This window comes from Protopterus annectens, chromosome 1.part2, assembly GCF_019279795.1.
Source record: "Protopterus annectens isolate FY-2018-M chromosome 1.part2, PAN1.0, whole genome shotgun sequence".
Lineage (NCBI taxonomy): Eukaryota > Metazoa > Chordata > Ceratodontiformes > Protopteridae > Protopterus > Protopterus annectens.
In genome coordinates, this window is record NC_056727.1 from 915,794,354 (window position 1) to 915,815,542 (window position 21,189).

General features: G+C 45.3%; 1 protein-coding gene across 1 annotated transcript in view; it reads left to right on the forward strand.

The window, feature by feature from the left end:
• The window catches only part of LIN9 (lin-9 DREAM MuvB core complex component), a 2,964,607-nt gene that overhangs the window by 785,705 nt on the left and 2,157,713 nt on the right, over positions 1-21,189 (forward strand). The window contains exon 4 of the mRNA XM_044059638.1: positions 10,511-10,615. Coding sequence (XP_043915573.1) covers positions 10,511-10,615 — 105 coding nt within the window. The remainder of the gene's footprint in view (positions 1-10,510; positions 10,616-21,189) is intronic.

The window sequence follows — 21,189 nt, forward strand, 5'->3', positions numbered from 1 at the left end:
CCCTTTGATGGTTCTGCCCTCTTTGGCAAAACCGTTCGCACTTTGACCCAGAGCGAGAAGGGCGGAAGACGCTGTCTGCCGTCGGAATCCGCTTCTCTGCACCCCAGAGGCCCTACTCTAGGAACCAAAAGGGTCAGAAGAAGATGTGGTTCCGAAGTCGCAGCAATCCCAGCCTGCTCCGGACAACCAGTCCTTCCGTGGCAGAGGAGGACAGGGAGGACGCCGCCCTAGAGGCAGAGGGGCTCCCAGGAACTTCGGGTCCAGAGAACCTTTCTCTGTGCGGCCCGCGCAGCAACCCTGAGGGTTGCCCGGCTGCTCCACTCTGGAGGCAGTCGGGGGCGTTCGGGGCACCTAGCGGCATGGGAGTCCATAACATCAGACCGCTGGGTTCTCCAAATCATATCCAGGGATACCGCATCCCTTTCATCACTTACCAAAGTTGAAGTCCCTCCCAGGCGTTCCACCCGGTCAGCGGGAGGCCGCTTTGGCAGAAATTGGCCATCTGCTAAAGAAAAGAGCCATCCAGCCCGTCCCCCAGACCAGATCGGATCAGGGTTCTACTCCAGGTTCTTTTTAGTGCCAAAAGGCGGGGAACTAAGACCAATTCTAGACCTTTCTCTCTTGAACCTGGCAGTCCCCAAGGAAAAATTCGAATGGTCACTCTGCAATCTATTCTCCCCTTCTGGGAGAAAATCGCTGGATGTGTTCTATAGACCTCAAAGATACGTACTACCACATCCTGATGGACAGGTGCTCCAGGAGGTTCCTCCGCTTCCGGCTGGGAGCCAGTCACTACCAGTTCCGGGTCCTTCCCTTTGGTCTCACCACAGCCCCCAGGGTGTTCACCAAAGTATTAGCAGTGGTAGCGGCCCACCTGAGGCTTCAGGGGGTGCAGGTCTTCCCCTACCTGGACGACTGGCTTCTTACCGCCCCAACAAGGCATCTACTACTATTGGCGCAAGACTCCTTTCTCCATCTTGCTCCCTCTCTGGGCATTACAATAAATACAAAGAAATCCAACCTGGCGCCCACACAGCTCTTAGATTTTATTGGGGCCAGGTTAGACACAAGGAGTTTAAAAGCCTTCCTCACTGCGGACAGAGTTCAAAATCTGCAGCTCCAGGTGCGGGCCATTCTCCACTCAAGTTCTGTTTCGGCGGAGTTGGTCCTGAGGGCTCTAGGGTCCATGGCGTCTGCTATAGCACTTCTTTCTCTTGCCAGGCTCAATATGCGCATCCTCCAGTGGACTCTCTTAGTACAATGGTCATACCTTGCTCTCCCTATGCATCATCCCATTGCGATCAGCAAGGTTTGCAAGCGGTCCCTCCTGTGGTGGCTTCACTCCCCAGATCTCCACGGAGGCCGCCCATTTTGTGCTTCTCCCCCTCTCGCCACGGTGACCACGGACACCTCCCGCCTCGGGTGGGTGGGGCATTTTGGGCGGACCGTCCAAGGCACGTGGAACGATTCAGAGACCTTACTGCATATCAACGTTCTAGAGATGAGAGCAGTGCTCTTAGCATTGCTAGTACTTCAGGACTTTCTTACCTTGGGAACGATTGCGATTCAATCGGACAACATGTCTGTTGTCTGGTACATCAACAAGCAAGGGGAACAAGGTCTTACCCCTTTGTCGAGAAGCCATGAGAGTTTGGGAATGGGCAATCTCCACCAACCGCTTTCTAATAGCAACGCACATTCGGTCGGTCCAACATCCTGGCGGACAAGCTCAGTCGCACCATTCTGACCCCTTACGAGTGGTCTCTCAATTTTCAAGTAGCGGAACGCATATTCGCACGGTGGGGAACTCCTTCATGCGATCTTTTGCCTCTCCCTCAAACACCAAGTGCGACAGTTTTTCGCTCTGATACCCCTCCAGGAGGTTCTCCAAGAGGCACGCTCTGGTGCATGCTTGGCCACCCGGTCTTCTGTACGCTTATCCACCCTTGCCTCTGATGCTCCAAGTTCTTCAGAAAGCCCCTCGGGTGGGTTGCAGAATGATTCTCATTGCTCCGTTTTGGCCTCGACAGATCTGGTTCCCCTTTCTAAGGTCTCACTCGGTGAATCCTCCTTGGATTCTAGATCCCATTCCGGATCTGATATCCCACCCATCCTGCATATCTCCTCCGAACCTGGACAACCTGAAGCTGACCGCTTGGCTGCTCCAGTTCCACTCTTGATCAGGACTCCCGGTATTTCGTCACCTGTGAAGGCAATCCTGGTGACAGCTCATAAACCGTCCACTAGGAAAGTCTACCTCAGCAAGTGGAAACGGTTTTCTTTGTGGGCGGAGCGGCAAGGCCTGAATCCTTCACGGTTCCTCTCCCTTTAGTGCTTGACTTTCTAACCACTCTTTTTAACGATGGTGCCAGCAGTTCCACAGTCAAAGTACAACTGGCGGCAATTTCTCATTATCACATTGGTCATGACTCTAGTCCACTCATGTCAGCCAAGTTGTGTAAAATTTTCCTTAAAGGTACTTTCCTTCTCAGGCCCCCTGTGAAACAAGCGGTTCCTCCTTGGGACCTCTCCTTAGTTCTCCAGGCCTTGACCGCCCCCCCCTTTGAACCAGCGGCTACGGTGGATCTCAAATTCTTGTCTTTCAAGACAGCCTTTTTAGTAGCCATTACATCGGCCAAGAGAGTTTCAGAGCTCCAAGCATTATCAGCTAAACCTCCTTACTTGGTATTTCATCCGGACCGTGTTTACCTCAGGACCAACCCGTCCTTTCTTCCTAAAGTAGCTTCTGAAGCAAACATTAATCAATCCATTAACCTCCCTGTTTTCTTTCCTAAATATGAAAACAAAGGTGAATACAAGCTTCACTCCTTAGATGTTCACAGGCAACTTAGATTTTATCTAAACAGAATGGCTGGTCATAGGCAATCCGACCAGTTGTTTATTTCCTTTGCTAAATTTAATTTGGGCAAGCCAATTTCTAAAGTTTCTCTGTCTCGCTGGATTTCACAGTGTATCTTATTGGCTTATCAAGCTTCAGGAAGGCCCGCACCGGAGGGTGTACACGCCCATTCAACCCTGTCAGTATCTACCTCGGCAGCCTTTAAGGCTAGGATTCCTCTAGATGATATTTGTGCAGCAGCCACGTGGGCTTCATCTCATACTTTTATTTCCCACTATAAGTTGGATCTTGCATCTAGGGGTAGAGCATCATTTGGCTCCTCGGTGCTCCGGAATATCCTTCCATGATGGCCGCCCAAGATTCAGGTAGCTGGGGACTCTGTCCCACAGGTTGCAGACAAATGAATCTCCTACTTCAGATTTAGAAGTTATGTACTCACCATAACGTTCCATCTGAGTAGGTGTATTCATTTGTCTGCAACCATCCGCCTCCTATCCCCTGGCCTTTCAGTTTCCTGCATATTATGTGTTACCCTTTTCAGGGTGTTCTTGCTGTTGGCAAACTCGATCTGAGGTCATGAGGGTAGAGCAGGACATTATGGGTGAGGGGAGGAGCTGAGAGCTTGGATCCATAGCTGGTAAACCATGCCGGTTCGGATCCGATATCGGATCCATAACCCACAGGTTGCAGACAAATGAATACACCTACTCAGATGGAACGTTATGGTGAGTACATAACTTCTAATTTTCTCAATGTCAGGGTGCACTCCCTACACCTGACAGCCTGGCGCATTCTGTTTTAAAGAAGGAGGGCCTTCAGCTCCCTCAACAAGTTTTGGATGTTATTTTGGAAGCCAGGCGACCTAGTACTCGAAAGGTTTATGCTGATAAATGGAAGAGATTTTTTCTTTGGAGTTCAGCTAAAGGCTTTGATGTCAAATTGCGTAATTTGAGTTGTACATTGCAATATTTGACTGTATTATTGGACAAGGACTTGTCCTTCTCTTCTGTAAAAGTGCATGCTGCAGCTATTTCTGCTCACTATGATTGTGACCCTCCTTTGTTTTCACATCCATTGGTTAAACAGTTTCTTAGAGGGGCAAAGAATATAAGACCCCCACGAAGAGCTCCTACTCCTGCCTGGGATCTTAATTTTGTTTTGGAAAAGCTGACTCTGCCTCCTTTTGAACCTGCAGCTACAGTTGAATTGAAGTTGATGTCTTGGAAGACTGCTTTTTTGTTGGCTGTTACTTCTGCTAGAAGGGTATCTGAATTACAGGCCCTCATGGCAGTGGAACCTTTTCTGATTTTTCACAATGACAGAGTTTCCTTACGTACTAATCCTACTTTTATACCTAAAGTGATTTCTAATGTGGCATTGAACCAATCTATACATTTGCCTACTTTTTATGCTAACCCCCAAAATAAAGGGAAAAGTTTTGCATTCTTTGGATGTACATAGGCAGTTAAGGTATTATTTGAGCAGAACCAAAGAGTTCAGAAGATCTCAACAATTATTTGTTTCTTTTGTTTTGACTTCACAAGGGAAAGCTGTCTCGAAACAAACTATTTCCAAGTGGATTGGCCATTGTATTGCTTTTTGTTACTCTCATCATGGAAAGGATGTTTCAGTTGGGATCAGGCCTCATTCTACTAGGGCTCTGACCACCTCTACTGCTTTTTGAGAGGGGTAGCTACTAAAGACATTCTAAAGGCAGCTACTTGGAGTTCTGTACATACCTTTACAAAGCATTATCATTTACCTCTTTATTCTAGGTCTAGGGCTGGGTTTGCCACTGCAATCTTACAGGGCATGTTAGCAGCTCCTAATGCTATTTAGTTGGCCAGCCTCCCTTTTTCCGTTGGTCTGGGATTCTACCCATATGTAAGGACTGCAGCAATGGGAGATGAAGAACATAGTACAGTTTTGTACCTACCATAAATGTAGATGTTCGAGGATCTCCATTGCTGCAGTCAATTTCCCTCCCTCCTTCCCCCTTTTTAGGTTGGGTTTTGGGTGGTGTTTTTTGCATTCTGGCGTCTGAGGCAAGAAAGACTGAGTATATGGCGTCGGTCATGCGCATTTGTACTGGCACGTACTGACGTCAGTCTCGGGCGCCGATGACCGACGCCGGTTCTAGCCCTTTGGTATTCGGGCCGATTGTGGACAGCGGACTACCCATATGTAAGGACTGCAGCAATGGAGATCCTCGAACATCTACATTTATGGTAGGTACAAAACTGTACTTTTATTTTATTTCATGATTTTCGTGTCTTTACTGGCATACAGGAAGTGTACTTAGTAGCCAATAACTGAATTTATTAAACGTGGCAGAGTTCCTGCCCCTTGTCTTTCACTTTCCTTTCACACTGGGAGAGCTGAAGTTAAGCTGTTAGTGTGCAGCCATCTTGGAAAGTCTAAATCTCTGAAGACCCATCCTGGATCTTTCCAGACTGAATAAGTTTATTGTAGTACCAATACTGAAAATAATGCAGATACTACCCCTTATCTTCCCAGGAGCATTGATGATGGCTGTGGACTTCAAAGATATCTACCTTCATATTTATGTTTGACAGGAACACTGGAGATTCTTATGCTTTCAGACAGGGGGATTACATTACCAATGTTGTGCCTTCTTACCATGTATCTTATCTTACTGTTCCCATGGTATATACCAAATGCCTGGCATGAGACATCCCCTTTTGCAGAATGTAAGGAGTCTACATTTACCTTTACTTGAACAATTGCCTGATTCTGGCCCCATCGTAGCCGCAACTTAGCCATGCACATCACCAAGGATTACTTTCAGAAGATATGGCTAACCCTCAATGTCCAGAAGTCACCACTCTATCCTGGTTACCAGGACTACTTTCCTAGGAGCAGTTGTAGACTTTGTTCAACAAAAGGCATTCCTTCCAAACGCAAGATCTCATTTCATTCAGATTATCTTGTGAACCTGGCCAGCAAAGGAATCATTGCTGCTAGGGAACTTCTGAAAGTCTTGAATTGCATAGCTTCTTGCATTTTAATGATACCATTACCAAAACTACACATGAGAAAATGACAGTGGTTCCAAAAGCACTGTTGGTGACAGCACCAGCAGTCCATTGAGACAAATACCCCTTTCTATGCTTAAAGAAGGAGATAATCTGGTGGAAGGAGAGTCTCAAAAGCAACCCAGGGGCTCCCATCAGGCTTCCAGAAACACAGTATGCACTAGCAACGGACAGCTTGAACCTAGCCTGAGAATTTCACCTAGGCCATTTCAGGGTTCATGGGACTTGAAACAGGCAGCAGGCAAATCACCATATCTGTGTAAAGGAGATGATGGTGATTATGGCATTAAAAGCCTTTCAAGAAAAAATTCTTCCTACACACGTAACGATTGTGATAAATGACACCACAGTCATGTTGTATGGAAACAGTCACTGGAGAAGACATTCCTTGCACCTTTGCAAGCTAGCTGTGGAACTGTGAATAATGGCACAGGAACTAGGGATCACCCCATAGCCTCATTAATACCAAGGCAGGATAGTCTGTTAGCAAACCTGCTAGAACCTGGTGAATGAATGTTGAAAGAGGATGTTTTCGTAGACGTGATATACAGCTATCTATCCCGGAAATTGACCTTTTTGCTTTCACAGAAACCAGCCAACTGAGCAAATTCTCCTCAAGGTCCCCTCAGAGAAGGACATAGAGAATGGTGCCTTCTCCTTCACATGGATAGGCCTCTTTCTGTGTGCTTTTCCAGGAGTACCAATCACATTCAGGGGTATTACAGAAGGTGGGGTCAGACAAGTGGGAAATGATTCTAATAGTACTGCGTAGGCCAGTAGGGAGTTGTTTTTCCTTCTCCTGACATTCTCCAAAGGGAGAACCTTGGCACTGCCAACCACTCATGGACTTGCTAATCCCAGAAAAGGGGCCAGGGGAAATCACCACAAGTTACCTCATCAGGTAGACCTTCTCACACAACGCAAGGGGTTCTCTTATCCATCCTCACTTATCCACTCTTTAGCTGATGCTGTGAGTGGGTTTTGATCCCTTTTAGGCACCTCTTTTCTGAAGACATGCTTCTGGTCCTGCAGGTCAGGAAGTCCACTACCAGGAAATCATATTTGTTCAAATGAAAAAGATTTTCTGTCTCTTATTTGTGTACTTTGCTCCATGCTGGGTTAGCATATTAGCTTATTCTTCAGTTAAAGCTCACTTGTCAGCAATTTCTGCTAGTTTGCCCTTGACTTCTCCTCTGGTCTCTGGATTTGAGGTCAAGCAATTTCTTCTTATCAGGCCTCCCAGGAAGCTAATTCCACCTTCCTAAAATCTCAGTTTTGTTCATGAAAACTTGACTTGGGCTCCTTTTGAGCCTATTGCTTCAGCTTCTTTACAGCATTGTACTTGGAAGACTGTTCTTTTGGCCCTCACTTCAGTTGAGAGAATGTCTGAGCTTCAGGCTCTCTGGATCTTTCTCCCTTTTCAGCCTTTCACAGAAGCAGGGATTCTTTTCGTCCTAATCCTTTTTTGTGCCCAAGGTGGTTAGTGAGTTGTCCCTTAATCAGTCTATTTTTTTTGTGCTTTTTTTCCTTCTCCGCAGTCTGCCAGTGACAAGGTTCTTCACCCTTTGGATTTGCTTAGACAGCTTGGATATTATTTCGAAAAAAAATAAAGTTACGTGCAAATCCTGAGCAGGTTTTTGTTTCATCCCAGGTCTTTTGGTTTGGCTATTTCTAAGCAAACCATTTCTTCCTGCATTTCTCAAGCCATTTCTTTTCTGTTATTCTTTTCATGGTAAATGTCTTTCCTCATCAGTTATGGCTCATTCTGCCACATCTTTTGCCTCCTCTGTTGTTTTTTTCAAGGGGCTGAATACTAATCTCATCCTTGAGGCTGCTACTTGGTCTTTTGTTAATATCTTCACTAAGCATGATGAGCTGTATGTTGTTTCCATTAGTAGAGCTGGCATGGCCAGGGCTGTCCTGCATGGGTTTCTGGATGGTTCTTCAGTGACGACCTCTCCCAAATTTCCTCTTGAGGTTTTCTACTCTCCTTTTGGTTATGAATACTGCAACAATGATGTGAAAGTAGAGTCATGGAAAGTTTTACCATAACAGTAGATTGCCTCTTTTTCAGTATTCACTTCCTTCTGCCCCCTCCCCCACCACACCTCTAGCCTGTTCTTTCTTGCCATTTTGCCTGAGGGCCTATTCTCCCTTTTTCTCTTTCTGGATGCATATGTTCTTCCTTGGCTTTAGGGACATTTTGTTACTTTAATTTGTGTATGTGTGTGTGTCCATCCATGCATCTGTATGTCACCTTTTTGTCCTACTCCATCTGGCGGGGAGCTTATGTGTGACATATGGTGCCTGTAAATACTAAAAGCTTTGGTGTCCTGTCAAGGGCATTACAATATTCAGACGAGATCCCTTCAGTTCTGAATACTGCAATGGTGAAAAGCAGGACATCTATTTTTATGGTAAGATTTTACACAACAGTACTTTGGTGCAAGGCTAAATGTATTGCACCCACTCAAGCACCCTTGGAGTAGTTCCTAGAATTCCTCTCCTCTCTATACAAATGAGGATTCCTACTTCAGCATTAAGGTCCATGCTTCATCTTTGCATACTTGTTTGTCCCCTCCAGTTTATGCTCAATTGCACATGAAACAGTTCCTGTAGGAAGTGCAACACTTCAGACCACCCAGATGGAAAACCAGCAAAGTCTTGGGACATGGATCCTGTGCGATGCAAAAACTTAATTTACCCCTTTTTGAACCATCTGTTTTAACCCCTATCAAACTGCTCACATGGAAGATGGCTGTGCTGCTAGCACTAAGCTTATCAAGTTGCATCTCCGAGCTGCAAACCCTGAAGTACAAAAAGCCATTCCTAGTTTTTCACAAGAACAATTACCCTGTGAACTAGTCTTCCTTTATGTCCAAGACTGTATCAAAGATTTCTTTGAATCAGGCTCTCTCCTTGTGTTCTTCCCAAACCCTCAAAATAAGAAAGAGAATACTCCATTCTCTTGACGTGCACTAACAGCTAAGATTTTCCCCTCCAGAGGACAAATTTTCTACCCATATCTCACCAGCTTTTAGTAGCCTTTGCAGAAGGGTAAACAGGAAAAATCAGTAAGTAAACCATCTCGAAATGGATTATAAAGTGCATTTCCTTGTCTTACTCAGCACAGTAGGCAGTCCTGTGGCAAGGTTAGAGCCCAATCCTCTGTGGCCAAAGCCACAAGGTCTGCTTTCCTGAAAATAGCTCCCACTCAGACCATATTAGAAGCAGCCACCTGTTCATCTGTTACACATCTTTGCCAAGCACTGCGATCTTAGGGCCATCTCTAAGGCTAGAACAGAGTTTGAATGTGCCATCCTACACATCCTGCTTTCTCAGGGCAGAAGTTCTTTCCAGCCCCCCTATTAAGAAGCTTTGGCAATCTTCCCAAGATAGTACTGCAACAGTGACTGTGATAAACACAGTACAGTGGTGTAAATTACTTACTGTAGTTATAGATGTTCAAGAGCAGATTGTGTTGCATTACCCTTTCCCTCCCTTCCACCCTCCTTCACCTTTCTTTTTTCCCCCCTCTTCCCTAGGGTAGGATGGATCCCCCTCTTCCACGCATCATCCTTATTCCTCTTGTACTAGTTTACCCAGTGATCTGGCAGTCAGTAAAGGTAGTTGAGTAGGTTGTTGTCTGCCTTATAGGACCCATAAAAACTCTAGCAAGAAAGACCATAAGGTGGCTCCAGCCAATGTACTACTTATACCCACATTGTTCTGGCGTCAGACAACTCTGGATGTCTGCCAGCTGGGGGATGATGAAAGACTAGTATTTAGGATGGCCACTGGCTTCTGCACGGCAGAAGTCCCAAGACCCAGTACTGCAACATTAATCTACTCTGCCATCTACAATTATGTTAAGTCATGTACATGACTGTACTTTGTCTTTTGTCTTGTGCCATGTTTGAGCTTTAGATGAGAAGTATTTTATGTTGTAATTCACTGATCTGTGGCATTTCCTCTGGTAATATATATATTTTTTTTTTGCCAAGCCTTGGTATTATGAACATAGCTTTTAGAACCTTGTCTGCTGGCTGGGTCACCTGAGGTAATGTTACTGCTACTTGTTGTCCTGATTAGGCCTCATGTTAAGTTTAGGGTTCTCCTTTTGTCAATATTTTGTAATGGAATATAAGGTACTCAGACTGCTAAAGTGGATTTTCACTGTATAAAAAACAGGCAAATGTAAGTTGTCTGAATGATATCTCTGATATTAGTCTCTGTTTTATAGGTTGTGAAAGGAGTGAACAGATGAGGGCATACAAGCGTTTCCATGATGATATCTTAGGACTATGTAGGACTGTCTTGCTAATGTATCAAAGGATTAATAGTGATTTGTTTTCAGTAAGGGTTGCACAACAGTGGAATAAGTTACCTTTGACTATCTTCATCATTAATTGATTTTTAGCTACACTTGGACCATTATATTCACAATGATGGATTTAAATGATGATATTTGAGTCACAAGCACCATGTCTATCAGTTTGTATATGAAACATTGAACAGTGTTGACATTAATATTACCATGTTTTTTCTGTATTAGTTTCTTATGTTTAGTTTTCATCTTAATTTTTTTTCTTAGCCAAACAAAAGCTCCAAAAGAAGTCGACTGTGTTGTGAAGATGATGATCGACCATTATCTACAAGGTCTCCAAAAAGAAATCAGAGAGTTGGAATGATACCAAGGGTAAGGCTCTATTGTTAGAAATGTTGAAATTTTGCTCAACTGCTATTTTAACCACACAGTTTTTTTTAAACTGCATAGCTTTATAATTCCTAAAGTAATAATTGTGTATGAGCAGAATTTAAGTTTGAAGACAATCAACCCTCATTTGCCTGTTGTGTGACCTTTTTTTAAAACACCTTTATTGAGTTATCACTTGACATGGGCAAGCATAATTTTTTGTATTAACAAAACAAACTGTATTAACATATTCCCAGTTACAAACATTATACATCACATATCCAGCCATCCATTTATCCACCCATAGCCCATTCCCATTTTTGCACAAGGTGTCAGGGTGTCACTTCAACAGTGACAACCATGTAGAGCCAGTTTATACACCAACGGGTGGCTAGGCCCGCCGTGGTGTTATACATGTGTATTCTTTTATATATTTATCATCAATCCAGCATTATATAAATTGTTCAATTCATTCCTTCCCTTAAACCTCGGTCCTCCTCCAAAACATTATTCCGCCTGTATTATTCACACAATTTCCACTTTTTCTTTGTAATTTTTTCCTACCCTTTTCTAAAGATCCCAGGAAGTAGTCTTCTGGTAAGGAAGTTTCAAGGTGTTACACTATTCATCACTTTAAATACAGTTGGTTTAAACGTTGATTTCCATTTTCTAGTAATTGTTTTTTTTTTTTGGCAGCCACTAGAATTCCACTTAACAAGGTCTTACTATGTCTAGGTAATTCAGATCCCCTATCCTAGCTAAAAAAATTGATTTCCTTAGTTGCACCCTTTTGCTTACTCGATATTTTTGACAGACTACTTTGTATGGAATTTTTAAAGTCTGCCAACTCATTTCACTCCTAAAACATGTGATGTTATGTAGTCCAATCTCGCCTGCATTCTTACCCGTGGGTTTGGAGCCGAACCTCGGCTCCGACTCGGCCATACTCTAGCTTGAAGTCTTTCAATTGGCTGGGCTAAGAGGTATCCCATGCTGCACTGCTCCCTTTCCCCAGATCTCGTTTGCCGCTCGTAAAGCTCAGACGTGGTCTCGCTCTTGGCTGTGGCTAAGTATAACTTTTCTTCTTCTTTGACCAAATTTGTTGCTCCAAAAGCTATTTTCATAGCTAGGTGTGTGTTTTTGGTTTGTGGAAGCATTTTTGTGTGGCCTTTCGTGGCCTTTGTCTTGGTATCCCGATGTTCATCGTGTTACCCTGCTGCAGTCATCACACTTGGGTTATCCTGTCGTCAGGTGGTCCCGCAGTCGGCCGGAATTCCAAAGACTTGGTCCGGCTTCAGTTGCTGTCGCCTCTTCCCTGACGTCAGTGCGCCAGGGGTATATATAATGCAACCAACACCATTTTCTTCAGTCTTTCTTGCCACGCGGTGCCCGAAGCAGAAGCAGTTCGCAAGTGCCGGTCGGCCGACTCCTGAGATTTTCGAATTCGAATTTCAGACCGAAGTCTTCTATAAAGCTAAGTACCCCATTGGGGAAACTTTTCTTGCCTCAGACCGATGTCAGAAAAAGTTAACAATTGTATTTCTTGTGGGAAGCAAATACCTCATAAGGATTTTCATTCTTATTGCATACCTTGCCTAGGCCCAGACCACGATGTCACTACTTGTCGGTTTTGTGCTAGGTTTAATAAGCGTACTATTAAAAGACGCTTTGATTTCGCATGACACTACTTCGGTAGGAAATTTAACTACACCATGCCGTCGGAGCAACCGACTACCGGCGTGCACAAAAAACGCAGGGATAAGGACCGACAACTCAGGCCTAAGCCAGATTCCGAGGCCTCGGCCGATCCGGTCTCCGGTCCTCAGTGAGGCTCCGACGCAGCCCCTGACTACCGCAGATCGGGAACCCGAGACCGCTACAGATATTTTGACGGAATGTACCAGGCCAACGCAGCCTTTTACTTCAGGCCCTTCCGACGAATTTGCTACAAAAGACGGTGCTACAGAAACGCTATCGGTTTCTGAAGGCGTTTTCAGCCCGACGACTCTCACCATTAAAACGTTCTCTAAGTTGAAGACTCTTTCTAAATCTAAAAGGACTGCGCTTCAGTCTCCTGTTTAAGGCCCCATGCCTAAGAAACAGATGCTCAAAATGGCTGAAGATTTGATTTCTTTAATCAAGGGTTCCCAGCCCCCTCCTGACAAAAGGCCTAGACAAGAGGAAGATTATGCATCCTCTGAGCAAATGTCCATTTCTTCAGACTCCTCTGAGGACCAAGACTACTCCTCTCCTTATGAAGATTCTGATGCTGTGGACTCTATTCCCTCAGCTTCTCCTCCAGAAGACTACTCCTTTGGGGAAACTTTACATACTATGAGGGAAAATTTTCACTGGGAAGGTCAGGACTGCTCGGATTCAAAGAAAAGGCTCAGAGAGTTTCTTTTACTCCCCCAACACAGACCATTTGCCATCCCACCAGTTTTGGACATTGTGGATGATGTCTATTTAGAATCCAGTTTCAACCCTGACTGTCTACCTCCTGCTCCGGCTAAGCCTGACAGATACTATAGAGTGCCTGATTCCCACAAATTTCTTTACAAAAGCCCTGTAGCTGACCCAGAGACTATCTCCCAGGGTCCCAAGAGGGCGAGGGCTTCTATGGCTAAAAACCCAGTACCTTCTGAGAGGGATTCCAGAGCACTAGACAGGTGGGGGGAAAAGGTTTACACCTCAGCCACACTAGCTATGAGGGCACTGAATTGTCAATTTCACATGCTTAAGTATCAGCAATTTCTAATCTGTCAGTTAAAGCAAAGAATAACCACTCTCCCTCAGCAATCTGAATTGAAAGAAGTACAGGATCTGTTGCACGCCACTGAGCAGGTGGGCAAACATACCTTACAATGTGGGTTTGATTCTTTGGAAGCCTCCTGCAGAGCAGCTGTCACTGGTCTGTTATACGTAGGCATGCTTGGTTAAAGGAACAAACTCTGCCTGATCATGTTAAAGCAAAACTACTAGATGCTCCCTTACAGCAGGATGTTCTTTTTGGAGTTAAAGCAGAAGAAGTTTTAAAGAAAATGGAAGACCAGGCAAAATCTAAACAGACAGTCAAAGATTTCCTACAAGTACAACCCCCTCGCTTTAGCAGAAACTGGCCAACAAAGAATTGGTCCTTTCCAGCCACTGACAGACCACAGAGGGGTAAATACAGACGCCCAAAGGGCAGAGGACAACCACAAGCCCAGTATAAACCTCGACAATGGGGCACTACAACACAAAAGGGAGGAGAAGACAGGTCTCAATCCACCAGAAGGCAAACTCAGTGACTTGCAACTCATCTGGCCAAGCAATACTCTCTTGGCAGCCCCCTTGGGGGGAAAACTCGCACTTTTTGCAGACAACTGGCACATTGCCACAAAGGACAAATGGGTCCTAGACATAATTTTACGAGGATACAGATTCCACTTTCACACCTTGCCAATGAAAAGAGGAATGCCAAACCTGCCACAAAATCAATGGGCAGAGGCACAAAAGCAAATTACAGCTCTCATGGACATGAGAGCCATTCAACTGGTACCTACTCGAGAGCAAGGCCAAGGATTTTACTCAAGACTCTTTCTAGTGCCCAGAAAGGACAATGCCTGGAGACCAATTCTGGACCTTTCAATTCTAAACACTTACTTACAAGTACCCAAATTCAAGATGCTAACACTACAGCAGCTACTTCCCATGTTGGGCAAGGAAGCATGGCTAGTAACGTTGGACCTCAAGGAGGCATACCTGCATGTCCCTATCAGACAAAGTTGCAGAAGATACCTCCGTTTCATTGCAGGTTCAGCCCATTACCAATTCTCTGCACTGCCCTTTGGCTTATCTACTGCAGAGTCTTCACAAAATGCCTGGCACCAGTAATTGCCTACTGCAGACAAAGAGGAATTCAAATATATCCATACCTGGACGACTGCCTCATCCAAGCAGAAAGCAAAGACATTCTCTTACATTATCTGGCCTTTGTAAAGCATCTACTAAACTGCCTGGGGTACACAGTAAACGAAAAGAAGTCAAAACTAGTACCCTCACAAAAAATGACATTCCTGGGTGCCAGCTTGAATACAACGGCCCAGAAGGCTTATCTTACGCCAGACAAGCAACTACAACTGACTCAATATTTCAAGACAATGGCAACAAAGACCCAATTAACTGCAAGAAAAATTCTGCAGGCTTTGGGCTTCATGGCATCTTGCATACTAATAATACCATTTGCAAAGCTGCATATGAGGAAATTACAGTGGTGCCTAAAAAGCGTATGGTCTCAAGACAGCCACAGCTTGGACACAATATCTCTCATTCCCTGCCTACAACAGGAATTTCTATGGTGGTCACAGGCATGTCACCTCAACAAGGGTCAGCCTTTCACCTTGCCCCCAGCCAGGCAAGCTATCTCAGCAGATGCTTCAGACTACGCCTGGGGGGCACACATAACAGGACAATGCATTCAAGGCCTATGGACTGCAGATCAAAGAAATCTGCACATAAATCAAAAAGCGATGCTAGCTGTACAGAAAGCTCTGACAGCCTTCAAGGATCTATTACATCCAGGACAACTTGCAATAAAGACGGACAACACCACAGTAATGTGGTACATAAACAAACAAGGGGGTACACATTCCTACCCTCTATGCTGGCAAGCAATGATCTTATGGAACACAGCTCTGGCCTACCAAGTCCAGTTACAAGCTCAATTCCTGCCAGGACAGAAGAACACATTGGCAGACTACCTCAGCAGAAACATCAAGGATCCCCACGAGTGGAAAATAGATCCACAAATAATTGCAATGATTACTCAAAAATGGGGCCTTCCAAACATAGACCTGTTTGCCAGTTCTCAAAACTATCAACTGACAAAATTTTGTATAAGGACAGTTCACCATCAAGCTTGGGAAGTGGACGCTGTCTCTTTCAGTTGGAAAAACCTGACAGTATATGCCTTCCCTCCATTGCCTCTCCTCACAAAGGTTCTTTTGTAAGTCAAAAAGGAGAGACCACGACTGATTCTCATAGCCCCAGACTGGCCATGCCAGCACTGGTATCCGCTATTGAAAAATATGGCCCACAGTCCACCATGGATACTGCCTCAAATCCCCCATCTGCTCACACAACAAAACAATCAGATTCTTCACAGCCAGCTCAAAACTTTAAATCTGGCTGCATGGGAAATCAACTAAACATCCAACCAGCTCCTCTTTCACAAGCAGTTCTGGATGTTATTCTGGAAGTCAGGAGGCCAAGCACCAGGAAGGCTTATTCGGACAAATGGAAAAGGTTTTGTTCCTGGAACCAAGCTAAAGGCCAAGACACAATTCAGCCTCACATGCCTCACATTCTACAGTATTTAGCTGAAATGTTGCACAAAGGACTTTCCTTTTTCTCAATTAAAATCCATGCTTCAGCTATTTCAGCATGGATCCACCTTTATTTTCACATCCTCTTCTAAGGCAGTTCCTCAGAGGGGCAAAAAACATTAGACCACCCAGGAGAGCTCCTACACCAACATGGGACCTCAATTTTGTTCTGGAAAAACTAACGCTACCTCCCTTTGAACCAGCTTTCTCTGCAGATCTTCAGTTCCTATCATGGAAGACTGCCCTGCTCCTAGCAATAACTTCAGCTAGAAGAGTCTCAGAGCTACAGGCACTAATGGCAGTGGAACCTTTCCTCATTTTTCACCAAGACAGAGTTTCTCTACGAACTAATCCTTCTTTTATGCCTAAGGTGGTTTCTAGTGTAGCTTTAAATCAAACCATCCACTTACCCACTTTCTTCCCCAATCCACAGAACAAAGGTGAGAGACTCCTACATTCCTTGGACATTCACAGGCAGCTTCGTTACTACTTGGACAAAACTTAGGCTTTCAGAAAATCTGACCAGCTCTTTGTATCCTATGCTACAGCTTCCCAAGGGAAGCAAACCATTTCTAAATGCATAGGTCATTGCATACGTTTCTGCTATACCCATCATGGGAAACCAGTTCCTGCTACCATCAGATCCCACTCTACCAGGGCAATAGCTACCTCTACAGCCTTTCTCAGGGGGGTTCCAACCAAGGAAATTTCAGAAGCTGCAACTTGGAGTTCAGTACACACCTTTACCAAACTCTATCACTTACCTCTTTAAGTCCAGGGCGGGCTTCGCCACTGCAGTTCTGCAGGGCCTTATTGCCTCCACTAACCCTCTATGATACCTCCCCCCTACCTTAGCTTTGGGATTCAACCCAAGTGTGATGACTGCAGCAGGGTAACATGATGAACATAGTACAGTTTTGTGCCTACCATAAATGTAGATGTTCGAGTGTTCACCCTGCTGCAGTCCAGGTTACCCCCCCCTCCATCCCCTCTGATCTGCTAGCTAAATCTCTTCATGCCTTACTGATGTATTTGCTTATAGCTGAAGGGATTTTGCGTTTGTGCAGTGGTTACTCCATTTGGTACTCATTTCTGACCACCTTTTTGGGGGCACCTGACATCTGGGGCAAGAAAAACTGAAGAAAATGGCGTCGGTTGCATTATATATACCCCTGGCACACTGACGTCAGGGAAGAGACGACAGCAACTGACGCCGGACCAAGACTTTGGAATTTCGGCCGACTGCGGGACCGCCTGACGACAGGATAACCCAAGTGTGATGACTGCAGCAGGGTGAACACTCGAACATCTACATTTATGGTAGGTACAAAACTATACTTTAGCTATCTCCCAATGGGCTAGGCCCATTTCAGTTAGAGGACCTAGTCCTCCCTCCATTTGTCATCTGTTTCCCTTCTGTGTTGTTTTTTTTTTTTTTTTTGGTACCCTATCCCTCGAGGCTAGAGCCATTTAAGATAGAGGACCTAGTCCTTCCTTTGTTCCCTGTCTGGGCCGTTTGAGTTAGAGGTCCTTGTATGGTGTCTGCAGATGTCCTTCAAGAATGCAACTGCAGTCATAACATATGGGTTGTCATGCCTCAGGCAGCCCTCGGTCGGCCGGATTCCAAAGTCTGGGTCCAATGTCGGCTGATGTCGCATTTTCCTCCGACGTCAGAGCGGCTGGGGTACATAAGCATCAGCCGACGCCATTTTCTTCAGTCTTTCTTGCCGCGTGGTGCCCGAAGCAGTTTGCAAGTGCCGGTCGGTCAGCTCCTGTATTCTTCGATTCCGAAGTCATCAAAAAAGCTAAGTACCCCGTTGGGGACCTTTTCTTGCCTCAGCCGATGTCAGAAATTACTGAAAAAGTTAACAATTGTCTTTCTTGTGGTAAACAAATACCTCATAAGGATTTCCACTCGTACGGTCTTCCTTGCCTTGGCCCAGACCATGACGTCTCGGCCTGTGTAGCCTGTGCTTGCTTCAAGAAGCGCACTCTCAGGCGCCGGGCGGAGTTCGCTGAAGATTTTTTCGGCGAAAAATTTACTTGCACAATGCCGTCGGAACTTCCGACATCGCAAACTCCCAAGAAATGAAAAGACCGGGACCGACATCCTCGGCCCGCGTCTACCTCCGACTCCACGCCAAAACCAATCGCGAGTGCTCCGGTTCCCTCTGAGACGGTTTCTCCACCGCTCCGAACCGAAGACACCGCATTACCGACGACTCCGATTCCGGATATCACTCCAACGCCAGTTATTGATTTTCCTCCGGATACCGAAACCGAGGAAATGCCCGAGACCATTGCTGTAGACAAGGTCACTCCAGCACGTGGAGCTGCCAGGCCTCCTATGGCCATGTCTATTAAGGCCTACACTAGGGCTAAGGCAGCCAGCAAAACAAAACATCTTACTACTAAAACCTTACCTCAGCCTACTCCAGAGACACAAATTATGTCTATGGCTGCTGATTTAATTTCTATGATTAGAGGTTCACAGGCCCATCCTGAGAGGATCCCAGCCTCCTTCTGGTAAAGGCCCGGGTTGACCCCCTGACCCTATTCCGTCAGATGAAGATTCTGAGGGCTCTGTCCACTCTGATAGCCAGGAAGAGCTCTTCCAGACCTATGAGGACTCGGATGCAGAGGATTCCTTTCCCTCGGCCTCCCCTCCTGAGGATATTTCTTTTGGGGAAGTTCTGCATACCATGAGGGAACATTTCAAGTGGCAAGGCCAGGAATATTCTGATTCCAGAAAGCGCCTTCGGACTTTCCTTAAGAAGCCCCAGCACAGGCCCTTAGCTATTCCTCCTGTACTTGATGTTTTGGATGATTTATATTCTGACTCTAGTGTTACCCCTGACTCTCTTCCTCCTGCTCCAGCCAAGCCAGACAGATATTACAGGGTTCCAGAAACACATTCCCATTTATTCAGGGCCCATTCTGCTGATTTGGAAACTATTTCACAGGGGCCTAAAGGAGTTTCAGCTTCCACCTCTAAAAATCCATTGTCCTCCAACAGGGAAGCTAGGTCATTAGAGAGATAGGGCAAAAAGGTTTACACTTCCACTACCTTATCTGTGAGAGCTTTGAATTGCCTTTTTCATATGTTACAATATCAGGATTTCCTGTTAGAAGATTTACAAAAAACATTGGCCACTCCTGATCCTTTAGACAGGAAGGCTTTGCAGGAAGCTGTACATAATACTCAGCAAGTAAGCAATCACTTCCTACAGTGTGGGTATGATGCACTGAAAGCTTCATGTAGGGCAGCTATGACAGGGGCAGTCATTCGAAGACATGCATGGTTAAAAAATCAACCTCTACCAGATCATGTGAAGGCAAAACTTCTGGATGCACCTTTGGAAAAGAACAAGCTTTTTGGTGCTAATGCTAAGGATGTGTTAAAGACCATCGAGGAACGTGGCCGTGGAAGAGGCCAATACAGAGGTCCTTACAGGGGACGACAATGGCAGCCAGGAAACCAAAGAAGCGAATCAGGGGTTTCACCTGCCCCACAGCCTCAATCTCAATGACTTTCCTCTACTTCTGCCTACCAGGGAACAAATAGAAGCTCCCTTGGGCGGGAAATTATCTCTGTTTGCAGAAAATTGGCACAGACTGACAAAGGACAAATGGATTTTGGACATTATAGACCGTGGCTACAGGTTCCATTTTCATACCTTGCCAAGAAAACAAGGCATGCCAGACCTACCACCAAACCAGAGGGCAGAGGCTATCAAGCAAATCTCTCTGCTGACTCGGATGAAAGCAATAGAAAAAGTTCCACAACAAGAACAAGGCCAGGGATTTTACTCAAGACTGTTCCTTGTTCCAAGAAAAGAATCTCAATGGAGACCAATACTGGATTTGTCCGCTTTAAACACCTTTCTCATAGTACCAAAGTTCAAAATGCTGACTCTACAGCAACTCCTTCCCATGCTGGGCAAGGGGTCTTGGCTGATTACTCTGGACCTCAAGGAGGCATACCTGCATGTCCCTATCAGACACAGCTGCAGAAGATACCTCAGATTTCTTGCAGGGCCAGAGCATTATCAATTCTCAGCATTGCCATTTGGCTTATCTACTGCACCCAGAGTATTCACAAAATGCCTGGCTTCAGTAATTGCTCATTGCAGGCTCCAGGGGATACATATTTACCCGTACCTGGACGACTGCCTCATACAAGTGGACGACAAATTGATGTTGACAAAAAACTTGGACTATGTCATAAGATTACTACAAGCTCTGGGATACACAGTCAACTTCCAAAAGTCAAGACTGTAGCCATCCCAGCAAATAATCTTCTTAGGAGCCAAATTAGACACAGCCTATCAAATGGCTTACCTGACAGAAGACAAGCAAGAGAAGTTAACTCATTACTTCAAAGGTTTAGCAAAACTCACCCAGATGACTGCAAGGAGATTCCTACAGGCCCTGGGTTACATGGCATCCTGCATTCTCCTGGTTCCATTAGCAAGACTACACATGAGAAAGCTTCAGTGGTACCTAAAAAGCATTTGGTCTCAGCACAGCAACAACTTGGAGACAACCATACCGCTCATTCCATGCCTACAGAATTCCTATGGTGGGCCTCGGTGAGCCAGGCAAACACAGGTATGTCATTCAAAAACCACAGATAACACAGACCATGACCACAGGCGCCTCAGACCTTGGATGGGGCACATGGAAGGCAGGTGTATACAAGGACAATGGTCTCCAAAGGAAACACATCTGCATATAAACCAAAAGGAAATGCTGGCAGTAATGCATGCCATCGAGGCCTTTCAACACCAACTTCAGCAAGGCCATTTACTGATACGGACAGACAACACCACTGTGATGTGGTATATAAACAAGCAAGGGGGCACCCACTCTTACCCCCTTTGCAGGCTGACAATGCATCTTTGGGAGAAATCACTGAGCCTAAACATCCAGTTACAATCCCAGTTTGTTCCCGGCAAAGACAATGTCTTGGCGGACAGCCTAAGCAGGAATTTCACAGATCCACACGAGTGGAGGTTACATCCAAAGATCTTCACACAACTCACTTCGACATGGGGCAGGCCAGAAGTAGACCTATTTTCCTCTCACCTCAACCATCATCTACAAAAATTCTGCACAAGGACATACCATCCAAAAGCTTGGAAAATAGATGCTCTCTCATTCAACTGGAATTTCCTAACAATCTATGCATTCCCACCTCTGCCAATGATG